Raw genomic sequence first — 18,945 nt, 5'->3', positions numbered from 1 at the left:
CATCTCCTATAAATAAATAAATCACTCTGAGACCGTGCATGCGCAATGTTGCCGAATTACAAAGCTCTGCAGAAAATGTTTCCGTTCGGAGACTTATCGGACCATTTATACTTTCCACCCAGTCACTGGCAGCCAACGGTGTACCGCAATGATCATTGTTCTTAAATATGGCACATGACTGATATAAACTCCTAGGAAGAAATATCTCATTCCACATCTTTTAAACACAAATTCATGAACTTCAAGCCAGCTTTCTACCTCGGATTATTAAACCCGCTGCACAAAATGGCTTCCAACCTCACAACCAAGTCAACTTACAGCTCAAACTATGAGCGTATGTCTGGGAATTGCACTCGTCTCATAGCCGCAGAGATGGTTTCAACCATCTCCCCGCCTCTAAGCTCTACCTCGTACATCCTCGACAACGCTTGTGGGACAGGAATTGTGAGCGAGCAGATCAAAAAACTCCAACCGGACGCGAGGATCATGGCTACAGATATTTCAGTTTCGATGATCGATCAAATAAAGAGCCGAATCAAGTCTGAAGGATGGGTAAACGTGGAGACAGATATTCAAGACGTTCGTTCCTTGTCAAACCTGCCAGACAATACCTTCACACACGTGATTACAAATATGGGCTTGCCGGTACCGGGCGAGTCAGGTTCGGGGGTAATAGGGGCAAAGGAAATGTATCGCATACTGCAGAAGGATGGTGTTGCGGTCTTGTCCACTTGGGCAGGCAAGTCTCGTAACCTCTGGTGGCTATTGATCGCACACTAACAGAACTAGATCGTGTTTGGCTCTCTGCATTCTATAACACGGCACGCGCTATCCGGCCTGATGCGGAGCCACAGACGGCCATGAAATTAAACCCTGAGATTCTGCGAGGATCATGGCTCTTGACTGCACTGGAGGAGGGTGGCTTTGGAAACAATGTTGAGCTTCGCCCTTATGTGACGTATACCAGTGCACCAAGTCTAGATGACTTGATTGGGAACTTAATGCTGGCAAAGGGGATGTTCTTTGGAGGATATAGTGATGAAGAAATTTTAAGAGTAGGACTTATTTTTAGGGAGGAGGTAAAAAGGTTGAGAACTTTTGAGGTGCTGGAGAGCGGCGTGGCAAGAATTGGAATGAAAGCCTGGATTGCAACGGGCTGGAAGAAGGGATATGAGAAGGAAATTCCGTTGTAACGGTTTTTTGTCATGTCGATGGTGCTGGTGTCAAAATTGGATTTGTATACGGAGCAAATTAAGTAAATGATCAGACGGCAAGCTCCTATCGGGAAACCGCGACCCCCGCATCGGGCAAGGCGCGCGCACGAGGTATTCGCCGCTTTCGCGGGGTATATAAAGATAGTAGCTAGCTAGTCTCTAGTATTAATCGTAGGACTTAAAGAGTTAGGCGGGTATCTTATACTAATAGTATATACTCTTAACTAAGGATAGACAGTAGTTCTATCAACTTCTATTGACTGTATATCAGCTATACTATTTATTAGAGAAAATTATTACAGGTATGTGTGTACTGATTCTTTTATTTGCTATAGCGTGCCTATATATATAGAGCTTCGTAGAACGGGAGGAAGGTATTTGGACTATTGTTGCTGTTTATAATTTTAACTTACTATCCGATTAGTTGGACGGAAAGCTTCATAGCGAAAAGGATTGCATGTAAGAACTTATCTCCCTTGCCAAATTGTGTTTAGTCTTACTTACGCCTATACCAGAAACCGTGGTGGTAAAGTAACGGCAAAGTAGACAGAGATAGATGAGATCATTTTTCAAATGCTGCACCGCCCCTAATCAGAGATGTTCGAGATGTGGCACCAGGGGAAGTAAGATGGCATTGGGGAAAAAGTCAAGCTAGCGAGCCAGTGTGCAGTAGCATGCACAGTTGGCAATCTCACGGTCACCTCGGTTCCGAAAGATAGGCCATTGAATAACCATTGTTGGTAAATCTCATTTATGCTTATAAATTTATTTAAAGAACCTTCTAACAACTCCCTCCAGTTTGTATAAAAGCAGATCCATTCAAACCCCCGCAAATTCCCTACCGATATCTTTGGCATAGTGCGCAAAAATCTCATAGATGCTATGTGCTGCACAAGTAACCGCCGCTCAAATGTATGCAAAAGTTTTGAATAAAGTACAGGACTCGGATACATATGATACTTCACCTCCGTTATAAAGGTCTGTGGAATTAGAAGAAAATGAGGACAGCGACATCGTTCCCGAGATCGACCAGTCTTCAAGCTCCTCTGATCCGTCTTTTACACTCTCACAACAGCACCTAAGTTGCCTCAAATTGTGCCAGAGAGCTAGGAAAATCGTGACTAATTGTTTAAGAAGCAGAATCGGGTATTTATATGTTCGATTTTCTTATATTCTTTGAAGTAATTGGTACTTCTTCTAGGCTGTTCGCACAATACACGATAACGTGGGGAGGTATACGAAGAGTGATGGTAGTAGTTATATTTAGGACCGTTCATAGTAAAAATACATCTTTACCCTGATACTCCACTATCCCTCGTCGATGAGTTTTAAGCCAACCCTCTATCAACTCCTCAACACTTTTGTAATTGTCCCCACTGGGGCCCGCTTCAAAACGAGTAACATACTCCCAAGTAAATTCCTTGGGCTTTTTGTTTTCCGGGGTGAACCTCATGTACACAGCATATATACGAGTCTGGTGATCATCCTCGGCAATTTTCCAACCACAAACAACCTCAAATCCATTCTCTGGTAACATGTCTATGTCTTTTGCGATATCTTCAGGCTGCTCCATGTTCATAAGTGCACCATTAAAATATAACGATGTATAAATCTGATCTTTTCCAAAACCCGGTCCAGTAAGGCCACCCACTAGGCTTGAAAGTATTTTGAAGTCCTCCGGGATAGTAATTGGTCGGCGATCCTCGGCCACGGACTCATTGAGCGCAGTCTCCAGTTCCAATAATTGTTCGGCCTGCTTCTCAGAGCTCTGGACAAAGTCTATCGTGCCATCCGGAATATGGTCAAACAAGTCTGCATGCCTTTCAACTGTATTAAGGATCTCATATTTGTCCAGCCCCGTCCATAATTCCTCGACAATATCGTCCAAGATCTCCTGCTCGTCGTCGCTGTCCCAATCCTCCCAGGGCTTCCGAATGTTCCCTGCAACGTCCTGGAGAAATTGGGTTTTCATTTCGCATTCCAAGATCTCTTTATTCCACCTCAGCATCTTTGCTCGATAGTCTGCGAGCAAGGCAGTCATTCTCTGACGTAGATCATCTAAGAAATCTAAGTTAGCCTTAAGAGTACAATTCGGAGACAGCTGGAAAGCAACTTGCCGTTGTGCACATTTTCCGCAGACATGACGCGGAACGTTTTGTTCTATTTGAGTGAGATCGAAGGAACAGCTTGGAAAGATTGAGCGTGGTTAGATAGTAACCTCAGGTCGGTGGACCATATTAGAGAAAAGCACGTAGGTAGCTGCTTTCCAACACACCGAGTTGCAGGGTTCTAATCAGAGAAAACTCAATTCCAGGTTCTCGGCGGGTATAAGGGCCGGAATGATAGGGAATCACGATTCGTAACAAGCACTCGTATTATTACTAGACAAATCTCTGCCCCCTAAATCTAATGGGGGTACCAAAATGCTAAGATGCCGAAAAAATATCACATGCTAATGTACGTAAAGTATGGACCCCGCGATAGGCATGTAGTTCTTAAAGTACTTTATAGTATTGTTATAAATATACTTATTAGGAATATAAGTCAATGAATATGCTGAAGTAGTAACTACAAGTAGGGTGCAGTATAGGACCCATTTACCATGCCCTAAGTGGTTTGGGGCGCCCCTACAGGGGGGGGCGACGAGTTTACCACCCTATGGGGTATGGAAATAGGTAGTAAAAATAATCTGCCCTATTTATAGGGCCCTATAGGTAGAATTATGCATCGGTTATAATTAGGTATATAATTAAGTAATAGATATATCGGGATGTATGTGTATAATACATATATAAATCACGTGTATGATCACATAATAACGCCAGATGCTCTATAGGTACTTAAACAGGTGTGCTTTGATCAGAAAGTGATAATTGTTTATATGCTTGTTTACTCTAGGATTTTGGTATTCTTGCGCCAAGGTGTTACGAGTAATACCTAAGGTAGGCATTTGGTGTGCGTCTGGCACCTTAAGGGATAGTAAAGAGAATTATTCATAAAGATAGCACTCCCATTAATCAAGGGACAAGCTCATAATAAAACAGAATAATAACACGAGAATCAGATGTTTACAACTAAATGGTTACCTATCTAATTATCAACTATTGTTACAGCTACTATACCACCACAATTACTATTACTTTTGTCCTGAAATGCCCCACAGTGATCACTCAAGTGCATTTCCCAAAATCTTTCTGGCAGCCAGTTCCGCAATAACCTACTCCAGTGCCACTTAAAAGGGAATTAGCAAGAACATTTCACAGGGGATCATTGTCTTCTCCTCCAGAGTCCAGATAACGTACCAGTATCCGCTTGAAGAACAGCACTGTCCATCCTTAGGTCCTCCACTGCAAGTGTAGTTTCCATTTGCAACACCACACTCTCCAGTGTTGGAAGGAACCGTCCCTGTAGTGCAGGTTCCTGCTTTAGGCTGGCAGCCTTGAGCACAATGGCCGACTGTGTCTCCACAGAATCCACTTGATGAACAGCAGGACCCGAAGCGTCCATTCTCAGCGCAGGTATATCCAGTAGTACCACCACAGGTGCCATTGGGGGTTGTTGTCGTAGGCGCACACACCCCGAATGCCTCCTGACAACCAAAGCTCGTTCCGCAATGAGTCGTTGTGTCACCGCAGTACCCATATGCTGAACAGCAGATTCCAAAGGTCGAGCCGGTGCAAGTGAAACCAGCAGTGCCTCCGCCTACCAGCGAATTAGTATGGGTTTTTTTGTCGATGAGAAAGAAGACAAGAGAGAGAAGCGGCAAGCACATATCCGGAGGATGACAGGTCTCGCCAACCACTTGAGATGATGATCTAGGAGGAGAAAGAAAGAAGCGAGTTGATTACATGATCCATCAGGCGTGATAGTATCTTGGGACAGCAGAGAGTTCCCTGATACACCAGTTGAGGGGAAAGCGGCAGTGTATGCGGACAAAAGTCCAAGTAAGACGGTAACGTGTAGTAACATGACGAGTTCGATATGTTTGTGGTGCTACGTGGAGATTGTTGAATGATGAAGATTGTAAGTAGTGGTTCAAATTATATGTGTGAAAAGAAGGTAGAGTAGGAGTCAATAAAAAGAAAGGTTTATAAAATTTCAAGTAGGAGATTCCATGAATAGCATCACATGGAATTGAAATGTTCACGGAATAGTCGCTGCGGCAAGAAAAAAGACAACCCGAGGCAGCAAGGTCCTAAGAGAATCGACTTTGCTTATCCTTGTGAGAGTAGAAACTTCTGCCTGTTGAGAAGGGAAATATATGGACCGTAATTAAGTAGCCACTGGCTCGTATCACTCCCCCAACAAGTTTGGCAAATATCAAATCTCCAACAGCAAGGCTAATATGCGGAGAAATATAAGAATATCGAATACGGGTTGGATATGAAATTTTCAGGCATATTTCAGCTAGCGTATGTGGGTGGTAAGGGTTGTAACCAAGGTATCGATCGGGATCACAAGGAAGGAATTCTTCAGAAGCGGGGCCTGTTTAGTCAGTTCAGGGGTTTCCAATCAGCCAGGGGCTCGAATCATACTCCGTATTCGGTGTTGCTGGAAGAATGAAGGATAGCGAAGGATGTCTCCAGGTTAGTTTACAATACTTTCATTTCATCTAGAGCCTATAGAGTCATGTATGATGATTTTCCTTCCATTTTAAAAACCAGCAACTTTCTTCCCATAGCAACTCATTACGTTTTTCAGGGGTGCCGCCGCTCTGTTGGCAACCTCTTTGCTTGGGCTTACTACCGGAATCTCTGCGGCTCCAACCCTTCACCATCTTCTGTGACGCCTCATCGACGAGATGCCGTGTCCCTAGAGCCCAGCTCAGGCGTTTAACAGAACTTTGGCCTAGGCCGTGCTGTTCTTCTCCCTATTCTTGAAATTGGAAGCATGTATATCAAGGGACAAGTGGGCTATGCAACTAAAAATGGCACCTCAAGCAACAGTTTAGGCTCCGATGCAATCACTCGACACATGCCTCTGAACAAATGTGTCGATGGCCCGATCCAATGCTCGGCCACACAACCGTGTCTAGATAAGAGCTGCTGTAACTTGGTTTGTGCACCTCCCTTCCTTACAAAAAAACGAATCTATGTCTAATCTCTAATGTTTCCTAGACTAGGATAGTAATGTAGCTACAAAGCTGCGCACTGCACACCTCCAGCTCCTATAACTTGCCTCTCCAATTGCGATGCGAAAGCAATGTGTGGCATAAACTCGCCTGTCGGAAAAGAGGAGTGTGACCTGAACCTCATCTGCTCTTTTTACGGGGTGGTGTGGAGTAAGTTCACAAAACTCTTCTTGGAGCACTACACTATGCTGATAATGTTTGTTTCAGACTGAAGATGTACATTGTATAAATGGAGATCCACAAGGTGCAACTTCGCCTTGCCAACCTGGCTATGGAGGATGTGAAATGGTTCCGCCACCATCATGCGGTACCGGTAGTGGGACTGCCAGTAATGGCAGAAAGGTCGCATACTATCAATTATGGTAGCATCAAACTTGAAATTCCCGGAAAATTTGACACTTGACATGGCTGACTCTAATTCCCGCAGGAACACACGCAACCGAAAATGCAACAGAGAGGAATTCGACCACTAGCGGAGTCACTGTTTACTTTGACGGCTCGGTATGGGAACAGCCAAACCCCATATTTCAGTGCACACCTTCCTGCGTGATGATCATCCCACCCATGCCCCTTCCCCAGCTCAGCACGATTTCCATGCCTACCTTCACCACCACTCTCTAGTCTGCCGCCCAAGGATCGGTCGTTAATAAGACGACCGTTATTAGCGTGGCACCCATCACCACGTCGTACAGTATCAACTTCTAGCCCATTACTATTGGGCTCCAAGACACCACTCAGGCGGCATTGAGGCCTATACAAAGTGTGATGCCGCCCTCCTTGACCATCCCCCCGGGTGTCAAGACCAGTGTGGCCTCGAGCACAGACGGAACCACCCCCTTTCCGGCCAACAGCGGTATTTTCGCCCCCACGCCTCGTCCCTCCGTAAACAGGCCTCTACCTTGTGGTACTGTAGAATTCGATATCAGCTTCAGTTCGGAACACTCTACTCTATATATGCAAAATCCGCAACAATACAACTATAAGCGAAATCTGTTTCCTCTCCCTTTAAACTCTTAATAATTTGAGCGCACGAACCATCAATTTTATCCCGCACATCGTAACGTCATTGAATCCAAGCTTCAGGGCGCGCGTTATCTTCCCAACAGAAGCCAAACCTCTCCAGCCGGAGATTTAATTCATCGGCCTCCATCGCGGATCAGCAGCGGCTCGCTCACCACTGATAGTGATCAAGTCCCACGTGTCACCATGTCCTACCATCACGATAGCATTAGGAGGGATGGCTTCGCCTCTGCATATGGCAGATTTTATACCCAGCCCGGTCGCGTGGAACGAGTTGAAGGTTCCTCTCTCGGGAGCATGTTCTTACCAAAGCTCACTCACGAAGACGCAGACAATTAGACGTAGCCTGTTCCGACAATTTTGTTCGTGGCCAACTGAAACACTACGGCGTGCAGTTCGACGAAAGCGAGATCTCTGGGAACGGAACTCTTCTGATGAAGAAAGTGCTCCAGGCTGGGAAATGTGACAAAGTTCCCGACCACATCTCTGGGCTGCGCGAGCAGATGTATACAGAATGGCTTTGCAAACTTACCCCCGAGGAACTCTCCAGCCAACCTGAGTTGGTCATAGACAGGTACTTCTTGTCTTCCGGCCGACCAGATCACACGAAAACGACCACAGTTGTCGCTATACCCCTTCCTCAAAACAGTTTGTATCGCAGCAGTCAGATGCGCGAGGCTGCTAACAAGGTCACGGGTCTGCAGCAAGCGACGGGTTTGGGCCCCAAGACGCAGGCCATCTTCATGGGCTGGGACTCAGTCGCTGTGGGCAATGCAGCGAAGAGCCACGCCGCCAAGGAGGCGAAGGAACTCCACGCCGCGGAAAATGAGTGCGAGGATGAGCGTGCTGAAATACACACGGACTACCTCAATACTCTTAAGCGGAAGAAAGGCCCTAGGACGTATTCACCCGTTGGCAGCTATATTATCGACTGCGAGGAAATCGAAGGGGAGTGGCCAGATCTGGCAGATGTCTTAAGTCTCGATATACGTCAGACTGAAAAATATAACGTTTTTGAAGCCAGCTTCGATTTCGGGGTTCTCGAGGGAGTCATGATCATCAGCGCGGAAAAGCACGCCCTGGAGCAGTACTGCTCTCAGCTAGATCGCGAGGCTGAGTCTGGAGGGGACGAGGACGAGGACGATTGGAGTGAGGAAGAAGATGAAGACAGAAAGAAAGACGAGGTTGAGGACAAGCTTGAGAACAGCAGAAAACCCACTACAGGCTCTAAGAGGAGAGCTGAGGCTCTCCGAGGCCACGCCCCCCCACCAAAGAAGTCCAGGGCTAGAGCTGCCCAGCCACGCACATATCTACTGAAGTTGAAGTGTCGTGAGACTGGTGAGGGCGTGATTCAATACACCGAAGAGGAGGGGACTATCATATTCAAGGACGAGAACTTGGCTAGTTTCTTAGGAAATGCTAACCTTCCTTGCGTGGGCCAAGGAGTACCTTTCACTGCACGGAAGATTTCAGATGCGCCTGCTCGTCCGAGAAATTCGTGGGCTGACTACTCGGAGAGCGCGTACGAGTATGCACGAGTTGCACGATGGCACTAGGTCTATCCAGCGACACATACATATTTGGAGTCAGTACTATAGCATTTGTTGACAACTGAAAGCAGCAATGTAGTATACTCGGGCATTAATTAACCACTTATCAAAATCAATACCCGTAGTTAAGTGTACTATTAAGGGGGCTACGCATCACGCATCACTTCGGTTGTATTGTTGTGCCGCACACACGTTTGTCTTAGCTTTAAAATTGTAAAATAGTAGAATACAACGTCGATTTTACCCCAGTTCTCAGAGCACTACACGTTACTTTCTTTCCAGTAGCTAGCTAGCTTATTCTATTGAAAATGTACATACAGCGACAAATTAATACTTAGTTACTTAGTACTGGTAGCCGTATGGAGGTTTTGACGTATGGGTATCTTACACAGAAGCAGAAAATGTAATCGTCTTCCTAATTATTATACTCGAGGCAATTAAAGAAATTGAGAAACCCCGCAATAGTAGCCCAATAGCCCTGTCTCAACTCCTGGCCTCGACATTAGGCTACTCTCACCATCAGGAAAGACATCCTGTTGGATCCTACCACCTAAAACCCCTCATGAATCACAAAAGCACCGCCTCCAGGCAGCTCATCCTTGCGACCTAGCCAGCCAGGGATCGTTTAACAATTCCCTTGCCGTCTTTCGCTTCTCCGGTTCCCACTGCAACATCGACTTAATAAAGCTGAGAAATAGTTCTTTATCCTTCCCGTTGAGATTCTCCTCCGTGGCCTCGAGACTACCAGACGGCAAAAGCGGTAAGCGTCCTGGCTCATTCTCGTCTGGTTCAAGCCATTTGCCATTCCCATCGAACCATTCCGCAGATCTCTCGCCCCGCTTGATGAGCTCCAGTGGCGGTGGTCCGAGAACAGAAATCATTTCTGTAAGATGAGCACGAGTTGTGTAGCGGCCTCGTTTCGGATCTTGCCCACTAAAGAGATGTTTACCCTCAAAGACATCCCAGATCTACTGCCAAGTTAGTAAAAAAGAGTTTCACGAACTTATTTTTGCGTGAAAAAGGGCCACTCACCATGGCGCCAACATTCCAGATATCAGCGCTATAACTCCATGGCAGATTAAGCATCACTTCTGGACACCTGTAAACATCGGGGTAGGCGTCATCGTCGTTGACTTTTGTCCCATATACCGCATTTCCAAAGTCGCAAAGTACTGGCTCCCCAATAGACTCTGGCATATTTAGGGTCCGGGAAATATATATTTCTCGATGCACCGCTTTCTTGCGCGGTGAGGGTTGAGCAATCTCGGCCTCCTCAAAAGCAGCAAAAATAGAGGGATCTTCGATAAGATGAAGAATGTTATCGGATTTGATGTCTAAGTCAAATAAAATCAACAGAGATTCTAGCATGAAAGCCAAGAGTAAATTAACCTGTGTGGATCAACTTCCGATCCGTGTGAAGATAGTCTAGAGCTAGTAAAAGGCGTTGCAGGTTTACTCGCAGCAGGTCTTCCGTAAGTCTATCTCGACCACTCCGTTCGAGGAGTGTCCTTCTACTGTCCCAGAATGGTTTATGTACTAGGCATAGATGTTTGACACCACGATTCATCAACTCAAATGAATCAAGGGCATTGCGCACGTAGCGGTAGCCAACTCTTGATTTGTTTCCTTGGCTAATGTGCTTATAAATGGCAATCTCATCGGCATCCTGGCCATCATTTGTAAATATTTTGACGGCAAAGTGACGGTGGGCTCTGTTTTGACATTAGCTTCGACTTATGTTGGGAGATAGAATCGCTGACTGTAAATCCCGTGCAAGCCACACCGTTGAGGAATTTCCAAACCCTAGCTTTCCAACGACTTGATACCGCTAGGAAAGAACATCCCCAATCCGCGCTGGGTAATATCGCTCAATTCCGTAAATTTCTTCTTCAATTTTTTCTGATGGGCTGATAAGAGGGAATTTCGCATTCGGATATTGCCGTGGTGGAGAGGGTGTCCGTTTGACGGCACTTTTGGCCCACTTCAGGAGTCCAGCCACGAGTGAGATGTGCTTGATGATCTGGCGGATATTTCGATGTAGATTTGATATCTCATCTTTAATAAGCCTTGGTTTCTTTAGAAAGTGTCATTGGAACTCTATAATAAAGATACTGTATTTATAGCGTTTTATATAGCAGCTTCTAAATGTTTCGGTTGAAGTTATAAAGATACGGAGTGAAGGAAAATAATATCTTGGAGTTGATGACATGAGTGAAGCTAAAGTCACAACGCGCCGGCAGAATCTCGGCAGCCAGAAACGCGTCTCCCTAGACATCATCGAAGCACCGAATATCTCTTGAATCTTGAATCCGGACGCAAGCCTGTGCATACAATGCCTATCTGCATAGAATGCCGTTATCCCGTCAAGACCCTCTACACCGAATATTCGGGCGCAGATGACCGCTCCACCGGCCATGGAGTGCGCCTCACTGTCTGCAAGAATTGTGGCCGGTTCTGCGATAAATACGTAGAGCATGACTTTGTAGTTTTGTTTATTGACTTGGTGCTCATCAAGCCGCAAGTAAGTTTGCAGATGACTTGCTCGAAGGTTTATTGCTAATAAACGTAGGTATACCGACATCTCCTACATAATACTTTAATGAGAGAGCATGACCAATTCGATGTAAACTCCCTAATATGAGCTGGATAACTTGCGTATTGACAAACGATAGCTTTCCATAATACGACTCGGCGTCCTCCTTCTCCTCTTTGACGTATACCTCACTTGGGCGCGTATCGAAAAGCAAACTTCCTCGAATCCCGAAGCCAACGGCGCGAATAACAACAACTTCATCCTTTTTGCACAACAGCCGATAGTATCGCAGTATATTTTCTTCCGTAGGCCTATTCAAACCCGGGCTTGGATTTCTCTGACAAATTTTAGTGGTTCTTTGCGCCCTTTCAACTTTATCTTTCCACCTCTCTATACGGTTCCTCACCTCCTCTCCGCTCTCTCCACTCGTCCTCTTTGGTCTCAACCCACGATACTCCCGTCCGAACTCAGTCAGCACAGCACTGCTTGTCTCATCCTGTACGAAACTCTTCCCGATATTAATGGTAATATGGGAATACGACGTCCCTGCAGCCGCAAGATCGCTAGGCTGGGCGGTAGTGGCGAATAATGTCGAAGCCCTGAAGATCCTCTTGGATTGTGGGTATGGTACTGCAGTTATTTTAGCTACGGTAGGGGCGATATCTAGATGGTTGGTAGGCAGAGGGATTTTGTGGGTGGCTGGATTAGATGGGGTGGATACGGTTGGAGATTCGGGGGTTGCGGCTGATGGAAAGGCGTTATGGGCGGTGGTAGAATTGGCAAGGGAATGGGGCGGTAGGTTAGGTCTTGGATAAAGAGAAGATAAAGATATTAACCAGATATTGCCACGTCTTCCCAGTTGCTGTTAACAGATATTTGTGACATAGATAATGGCTCCGGCGGCTTGTATAGTGGCCGCTACTACATCGGCTTTTTCCAAGTCTATTCGACAGCCATATTATATCTGCTAACAAGCCCTAGGGTTCATCAGATATGGTCCAGCAACGCTTCGATTCCATATCAATATACACGCTTCTAGAAGCCCAACCAATAACCAGCTCCTCAACGCCAAAGTATACATCCATACATTGTAGTGTGCCCAGCCCTCAAGCTACTCGCTCAGTCTTCATCACTCATGTATCGCGTGCTGCGACAAATCGGCACGCCGAGGTACAATAAGTGGGTGCCATTGTGCGAGGAATGTTATCGCTATATATCCGCAATTAGTATTCTATTTTATTGTGGCCGTTTATGGTTTCGAGATGGGAATGCGTACCCCACATGATATAGCAGCTTGCAAACGAAAGTATCAACGAGCTTCGCCAGATGCTGCAAAGTTGTTAGCTAATTTTCTTCGGAGAAAGATAACATGAATGAATAGCAGGAAGGGGCGCAGAGCATACGTTTGAGTCTCGCCCTTGGGCGCAAAGAACCATCCTGCCAGGCAGGCAAGGACGACAATCACGAGGCCGATTATCACGCTCCAGCTAGGTCATGATGCTATGTTAGCTCCAGATCATCTTCTGGGTCTGTTTCCTGTTGCGCAGAAAGGATGAACTTACCCGTTCGCCATGTTGGTGGTAGGTGTTTGAAGCTTGAGGTTGTCTCTGTGGAAGCTGCTGTCTGTCGCTCGGAGCTCATACGAAACTATGCTTACGTAATCGGGCGACGACGGCACCGTTGGCATGGGCACAAGGAGGTCTGTCTCAATTACAAAAATTGTCTTTCTTGTCCTCTTATTATTTAATTCTCGAATTTAAGCCCTGCTTCCTGTCTCACTGCACCATATATCGCCGCAATATCGCCTGCTTCGCCCCGGTGTTTCTTCACCTGTTCCAGATGAGCATCCCCAACCTCGACATTCTTCATTCGGGTACCAGAAGCCTCAGCTAAAGCCATAGCATGCCTTGCATCCTTCCTTGCGAGATCAACAGCAAACAGTGGCTCTTCTCGCTTGTAGTAATCCCCCGAGATCATTCTGGTTGAGTATGCAGTATATGGACCCGGGAACATTGTCTCTATGAATTGATGCAGGTTGTCGGTTCCCAGTCCAGACGTCTCAGCCAGGACGTGGCCCTCAGACAGCGCCTCAACCATGTTGAGAATGAATGTATTCCCAATAACTTTTAGGAGGGTAGCCTTTCCAGAAGATTGTCCACTAAAGTCAACTATGGCTCTTCCCATGACACCTTTAGTGTACGGCTTAACCTTTTCAACACTCGCTACCGGTCCAGCAAGCACGCATATCAACTGACCGCTGGTTGCCATGGCGGGAGCCCCGAACACTGGACATGCGACGAATTCAGCGCCGGCCCCCTCGCACTTCCTAGCTAGTCCATCTGTAGTATCTGGGTGCACCGTTGAGCAATCAACAAATAGCTTCCCTTCTACATTACCCTTAAGGGCTGTATCAATTGTCTCGTTGACGGCTGCATCATCGCCAACACAGGTAAAAATGATATCTGCTTTTGACACAGCTGCCTCGACAGAAGAAGCAACGGTCGATTTACCAGGTGGAAGCGACTCGCTCAAGTCAATGGCTCGCTGTTGCGTACGGTTGTAAATGATAAGAGGCTTGTCCAGCTGGCCCTTCTCAACCAGATTCTTACATATGCCCTTGCGACGAATCTTTTAGCCCGGAAGTTCTAATGCAAAGCTGAGGAAGCAGCCATGAGACTTACGCGGCCCATATTCCCCAAGCCTATCCATGCCAATTGAGGTGCCATGTTGGTTGAAAAGGCGACGCTTAGATTCCGTATTGAAACCAAGGAGTGGAGCCAAGATTGGTTTATTGAGGCGTCCTTATATATATGCGTTTCTAAATATTGAACGAAATCGATAGTCAAAACAATGGAGTGACAATTGGCAATTCAAACAATTGCCGCTTCGGTACTGTGATTCATACTGTGTTGAATCAAGGATGCTTTTCACAACGTAATGGGATTGCCACCCAAGTACTTGCTAACTACCCGGAATAAAGCGCCTACGTACCGGTAATACCTCGGCTTATCGATAACGACTGCTATGGAGCCGGGGTCGGAGCTTTGCAGGGACGCGAAAACAGAAGGTCCCCACGTCACTAAGGATCACCGCTACTTGTACTGGCACAGGAGCAGCATAATTTTGCCCGTGATCGTTCCGTCCATACAAACCTTCAATGTCGCTACCAAGGTGACACATATTCAATATGCGCAATGATATTGCAAAATATAGCCTTGAAAGAGGGTAAAACGGTGGCTGGTGGACATGTGAGTCGCCTTGACTTAACTCGAGTTTGAGTTGGGGAATCGAACTCTGACTCTTCGCAGATACGATCATGGGCAACATATAAGCAAGCAAAACAATGCTGCCACAAAGATGCCACACGTTATTATAGCACGAATAGGGACCCAGACAGCCATTCGAGGGAAGAATTGGCCAAGGCACATGCAAGGCACTTAGCAAACAATCAGAAAGCAAGGAAAGATGCAAGGGCAATTGATAAGGTATGCGAGCTCCAAACGATGTCTAGTCTAGCTCTGACTCTTATGATTAGGACTTTTTTATGTCGGTGTTGAGCTCTTCAGCTACGAAACGGGAAGCAAAGTCTTACCTCCAACGGTTCACTCCGTCCAAAACTCCGATCGCCGCGCAGAATGCCCAGTCGCCAAAGAACGGTGTCAATCTGGGCTCGTTCTATGCTCCTACCGCAGTGTTGGGAAGCCCAAAGTTCATCCGAAATCCCCAGGACAATATCAGGCAAGGAACAGGTTCACAACTTCATACCGCCTTGGTAAAAATCAGAGCACCCCAGACATTGGACGATTCAACTCTCCATGGCATCGGAAAAACACTGTCACAGCTTGGCCGATTAGGTCTGATAAGCGTGGTGGTAGTCGACTGTAATAGTGATGAGCCTCTTGATTTGGCTCCCAGTTGGAGAGCCCTAGCGACAAAGCAGGCCAACCGAATTGTTGCAGCAATTGAGTCAAGCGGAGGGATAGAAGCAAGGATGCTTGATAATATTATTGGCGTTGGTGAGGGGTCCGACAAACCTCAATATGGAAACCTCACCCGGCCAAGGACGCATGTTACTCTTCGTAAGCTGCTGATGACTCCGTTGAGACGGGGTGTGATTCCGGTGGTCCCTTCACTGGCATATAACGATGTCACGCAAACTGCAATTCCTGTTACAGCTGCCGAGACTGTTCTTGCTCTTGTGAGGGAATTAACAGGGCTTCCAGTAGAAACCCCACCCGATGAGGACCCAGCAGAGACCAAAGAACGACTGCGTCTGATGCGTGAAGAAGTTTCGTTGGACAGACTCATCATCTTGGATCCCCTAGGAGGAATTCCTACGTCTGTGCGTCCGGACGGGTATCATGTCTTTCTCAATATGGAACAAGAATATGGGCCTGCAAAGCGGCATCTACTTGAGGACATGCAAGCCGGCGAGAGTCGAGGTGCGCTACAAATCCAATCGGACAAGGAACATGTGTCTGATCTTGGCATGAGCAACCCGTTTTCCAAGTTCGTTGAAGTGGAATTTGGAAGCCCCGGAGCGATTGCTAAACGGAATTCTCCGGAACCAGATACCGCTCGGGATAGTACCCCGAGGAACTGGTACCATCTTCAAAATCTTGAATTGGCTCGCTCGGTGCTCACAATGCTTCCTCCAAGCTCATCAGCGCTGCTGACTACACCCGAGGAAGCCGCAAATTCAGGCAAAGAAACACCTTTCCAGGCCGTGGGAGTTGGCACACGACGAGTTCGAAATCCATTAATTCACAACCTCCTAACTGACAAGCCCGTCTTTTCATCTTCCCTGCCCATAGGTCGCCTGGGACAGACCAAACCATCGATGGCCAGCCAGCCTGTCTATCCAGCTCTAAGCATCACTCCAACAACATTTGCTAAGCATGGAATGCCCATAACCATCTTCCCAAATCCGGAAATTGCTGACTGGGAGGCCCCAGAGCTAGGAAAGCCACCAATGACCTTGACAGACTCTCAGATCGACCTTCCGCGTCTCATACATTTAATCGAGGATTCATTTGGACGAAAACTGGATGTCCAAGACTACATCAATCGTGTCAATGGCCGTATTGCGGGGGTTATTATTGCTGGGGAATATGAAGGCGGGGCATTGTTAACATGGGAACTACCCCCTGGAGTCGTGGATGATGGCAGCCCGGAAAGTAGGGCAAGGATGGTTCCATATCTGGATAAATTCGCAGTTTTGAAGAAGTCACAGGGGTCCGGGGGTGTGGCAGATGCTGTTTTCACTGCAATGGTTCGGGATTGCTTCCCCAGAGGCGTTGTATGGAGATCGAGGACAACAAATGTGGTCAATAACTGGTATTTTGAGAGATCTCGAGGGACTTGGAAATTGCCTGGGGCAGGTTGGACGATGTTCTGGACGACACCAGATATGGATCGGCGAACATTTATGGATTATGAAGGTGTCTGCCGGGGAATAGAGCCCTCGTGGGCTGATAACAAAGCGGTGCTGGATTAAACATACGGTAAAGCATCCAAAGGGAGCATTCGGTTGATACCATGTCTATATATTTGCAACTTACTCAAATAATGAAATATTCATTAGAGTCATAACATTGGCACAGCCGCATACTACCTAAGTGGCTTATTCCGACTTATAGTTAAAATTAGGACAGGAATGGCCATATCCTGGTTGTCCTAAGATACCAACCTAGGTCCCTACGGGGTAGGTTATCGTCCCCGTTGACCACAAAGATACATAGTCATGCCAAACTTCCTCTTGACGGTAGAAGAATCGTATCTAGTGTCGCCATATAAGAAGCATATATAGCCTTCAATTTGTATTTGTGCATTTTACATCTACTCACTCTTACATTATTTATGAGATAAATCCTATACAAAATCTCCCCCCTGAAGGCGGACAGCTATCACGTGAAAGCGCACTAGCGAGCTCCAGACGTATTCCGTCCTCGAGGCCGCGCGATTGAGTACCAGACAACGCTCCTTTTAACATAAACAAAACAGAACACCATCAACCCTGATCATCGAATCCCCGTCACCTCATTCCACTATGGACAAAGTCTCTGCATTTGGCAAAAATTTCACGTACGTTTCATTTGCCCTGGGATGCCGACATTCAACAATATACCTCGCATCTGCCTGGTGGAAGCTATGCGATAGATGCTGACTGTCATCATTAAGGGCCTCCTTCACTCCATTTGCCGCACGCACGCAGCAATATGTGAAGGAACAGCTTGGGCAAGCTGAGGATAAGGTGAGCGGACTTTTCTCTTGCCTAGGACCCGGACGCTGACATGCACTCCTCCGTATCACAGACCCAGCTACCCCCCGATTATATCGAACTCGAGAAGAGGGTCGATGCTCTAAAGCAAGTTCATCAGCAGATGCTGCAGGTTACGTGAGTACCCTCTTTCGAATGATAACAGTAACACCACTGAAGAGCCTATGCTTACTGCTTATCTTATCTAGCTCCCAATACTCCAACGAAGCATACGATTACCCAGCGAACATCAAGGAGAGCTTCAGCGATCTTGGGCGCACAGTCAGCGAAAAAGTCCACCTTCTATCCACGGCAACCTCCCCCGCCGAAGCCCAAGCAGCTCTCACAGCTCCCCCATCCGCTAAGCCGCAACCCAAGACGTTCAACCATGCCATTGCTCGTGCCAGTTTGTCCAGCAGCCAGATCCTCCAACAACAACACGCGGGTGCTGGCGAGGACCCTCTCGCAATTGCACTAGAGAAATATGCCCTTGCCAGCGAGCGCGTGGGCGAAGCCAGACTTGCGCAAGACTCTCAGATCCAAAGCCGCTTTCTAGCTGGCTGGAGTACAACCCTCAACACAAACCTGATGTTCGCGACCCGCGCCCGGAAAAATGTCGAGAATTCGAGGCTGCTCCTCGATGCTGCAAAGGCCAATGCCAAGAGCCCTGGATGGCACTTGCCTGGCCAGGCATCAGGACGCGCTGAGGGACACGATGAAGGAGAGCCCTCCGAGGATGCTCGTGTTGAGATTGAGCAGGCAGAGGATGAATTTGTTGGCCAGACTGAGGAGGCTGTTGGCGTCATGAAAAATGTGCTTATATCTACTTCCCACCTCAGAGAACAAAAGACTAACCGTTTAATAGGTGCTTGATACCCCAGAGCCTCTCCGAAACCTCGCCGATTTGATCGCTGCCCAGCTTGAATTCCACAAGAGAGCGTATGAAATTCTTAGCGAGCTCGCACCTGTTGTTGACGGTCTGCAAGTGGAGCAGGAAGTGAGTCGATCTAAAGACTTCTCCGCATAAGTGGTCGCTGATGAAGCATCTGCAGGCCAGCTACCGAAACAGTCGTGATGGATCAGCGTAGAGAGCATATTCTGACTGAAATAGGAGACTAAAGATACATTTTCATCGACGAGGGCTGGCGCTGATTTGTTCTAGGTGAAGAATTGCAGTCAGGTGCTGGTTGTACTTTTTCCTTCGGCTTCGGTCATGTTTTCTGGGCGTTTATATTGAT

General features: G+C 47.0%; 10 protein-coding genes across 10 annotated transcripts; 5 read left to right on the top strand and 5 right to left on the bottom strand.

The window, feature by feature from the left end:
* Positions 1-285: 285 nt before the first annotated feature.
* BP5553_08073 (Uncharacterized protein) lies at positions 286-1,193 on the top strand (the record flags this gene model as incomplete). The annotated part of the gene is made up of 2 exons (XM_032016696.1): positions 286-748; positions 790-1,193. The coding sequence occupies 2 exons, from the start codon at positions 286-288 to the stop codon at positions 1,191-1,193; spliced, it is 867 nt and encodes a 288-aa protein (XP_031866987.1).
* A 1,294-nt stretch (positions 1,194-2,487) lies between these two features.
* On the bottom strand, positions 2,488-3,255 carry BP5553_08072 (uncharacterized protein; the record flags this gene model as incomplete). Its single annotated transcript, XM_032016695.1, has 1 exon — positions 2,488-3,255. One exon carries the CDS (start codon positions 3,253-3,255, stop codon positions 2,488-2,490), a length of 768 nt encoding a protein of 255 aa, XP_031866986.1.
* Positions 3,256-4,431: 1,176 nt separating this feature from the next.
* On the bottom strand, positions 4,432-5,071 carry BP5553_08071 (uncharacterized protein; the record flags this gene model as incomplete). Its single annotated transcript, XM_032016694.1, has 3 exons — positions 4,432-4,445; positions 4,517-4,916; positions 5,063-5,071. The coding sequence occupies 3 exons, from the start codon at positions 5,069-5,071 to the stop codon at positions 4,432-4,434; spliced, it is 423 nt and encodes a 140-aa protein (XP_031866985.1).
* A 2,480-nt stretch (positions 5,072-7,551) lies between these two features.
* Positions 7,552-8,921, top strand: BP5553_08070 (Uncharacterized protein; the record flags this gene model as incomplete). Its single annotated transcript, XM_032016693.1, has 2 exons — positions 7,552-7,645; positions 7,678-8,921. 2 exons carry the CDS (start codon positions 7,552-7,554, stop codon positions 8,919-8,921), a joined length of 1,338 nt encoding a protein of 445 aa, XP_031866984.1.
* Positions 8,922-9,508: 587 nt separating this feature from the next.
* BP5553_08069 (uncharacterized protein) lies at positions 9,509-10,112 on the bottom strand (the record flags this gene model as incomplete). The annotated part of the gene is made up of 2 exons (XM_032016692.1): positions 9,509-9,883; positions 9,948-10,112. 2 exons carry the CDS (start codon positions 10,110-10,112, stop codon positions 9,509-9,511), a joined length of 540 nt encoding a protein of 179 aa, XP_031866983.1.
* Positions 10,113-11,247: 1,135 nt separating this feature from the next.
* Positions 11,248-12,263, top strand: BP5553_08068 (Arv1-like family protein; the record flags this gene model as incomplete). Its single annotated transcript, XM_032016691.1, has 4 exons — positions 11,248-11,436; positions 11,485-11,538; positions 11,588-11,972; positions 12,001-12,263. The coding sequence occupies 4 exons, from the start codon at positions 11,248-11,250 to the stop codon at positions 12,261-12,263; spliced, it is 891 nt and encodes a 296-aa protein (XP_031866982.1).
* Positions 12,264-12,757: 494 nt separating this feature from the next.
* BP5553_08067 (uncharacterized protein) lies at positions 12,758-13,021 on the bottom strand (the record flags this gene model as incomplete). Its single annotated transcript, XM_032016690.1, has 2 exons — positions 12,758-12,935; positions 13,011-13,021. 2 exons carry the CDS (start codon positions 13,019-13,021, stop codon positions 12,758-12,760), a joined length of 189 nt encoding a protein of 62 aa, XP_031866981.1.
* Positions 13,022-13,191: 170 nt separating this feature from the next.
* Positions 13,192-14,174, bottom strand: BP5553_08066 (uncharacterized protein; the record flags this gene model as incomplete). Its single annotated transcript, XM_032016689.1, has 2 exons — positions 13,192-14,064; positions 14,130-14,174. The coding sequence occupies 2 exons, from the start codon at positions 14,172-14,174 to the stop codon at positions 13,192-13,194; spliced, it is 918 nt and encodes a 305-aa protein (XP_031866980.1).
* A 468-nt stretch (positions 14,175-14,642) lies between these two features.
* On the top strand, positions 14,643-16,945 carry BP5553_08065 (putative Amino-acid acetyltransferase, mitochondrial; the record flags this gene model as incomplete). Its single annotated transcript, XM_032016688.1, has 3 exons — positions 14,643-14,696; positions 14,757-14,933; positions 14,984-16,945. 3 exons carry the CDS (start codon positions 14,643-14,645, stop codon positions 16,943-16,945), a joined length of 2,193 nt encoding a protein of 730 aa, XP_031866979.1.
* Positions 16,946-17,497: 552 nt separating this feature from the next.
* On the top strand, positions 17,498-18,734 carry BP5553_08064 (Uncharacterized protein; the record flags this gene model as incomplete). The annotated part of the gene is made up of 5 exons (XM_032016687.1): positions 17,498-17,532; positions 17,629-17,701; positions 17,763-17,845; positions 17,917-18,520; positions 18,573-18,734. 5 exons carry the CDS (start codon positions 17,498-17,500, stop codon positions 18,732-18,734), a joined length of 957 nt encoding a protein of 318 aa, XP_031866978.1.
* Positions 18,735-18,945: the final 211 nt, after the last annotated feature.

The sequence above is a fragment of the Venustampulla echinocandica genome (assembly GCF_003357145.1).
Source record: "Venustampulla echinocandica strain BP 5553 chromosome Unknown scaffold_7, whole genome shotgun sequence".
In the NCBI taxonomy this organism is placed as follows: Eukaryota; Fungi; Ascomycota; class Leotiomycetes; order Helotiales; family Pleuroascaceae; genus Venustampulla; species Venustampulla echinocandica.
The sequence above is the reverse complement of the archived record's forward strand: the minus strand, read 5'-3'. Positions and strand labels throughout refer to the sequence as shown.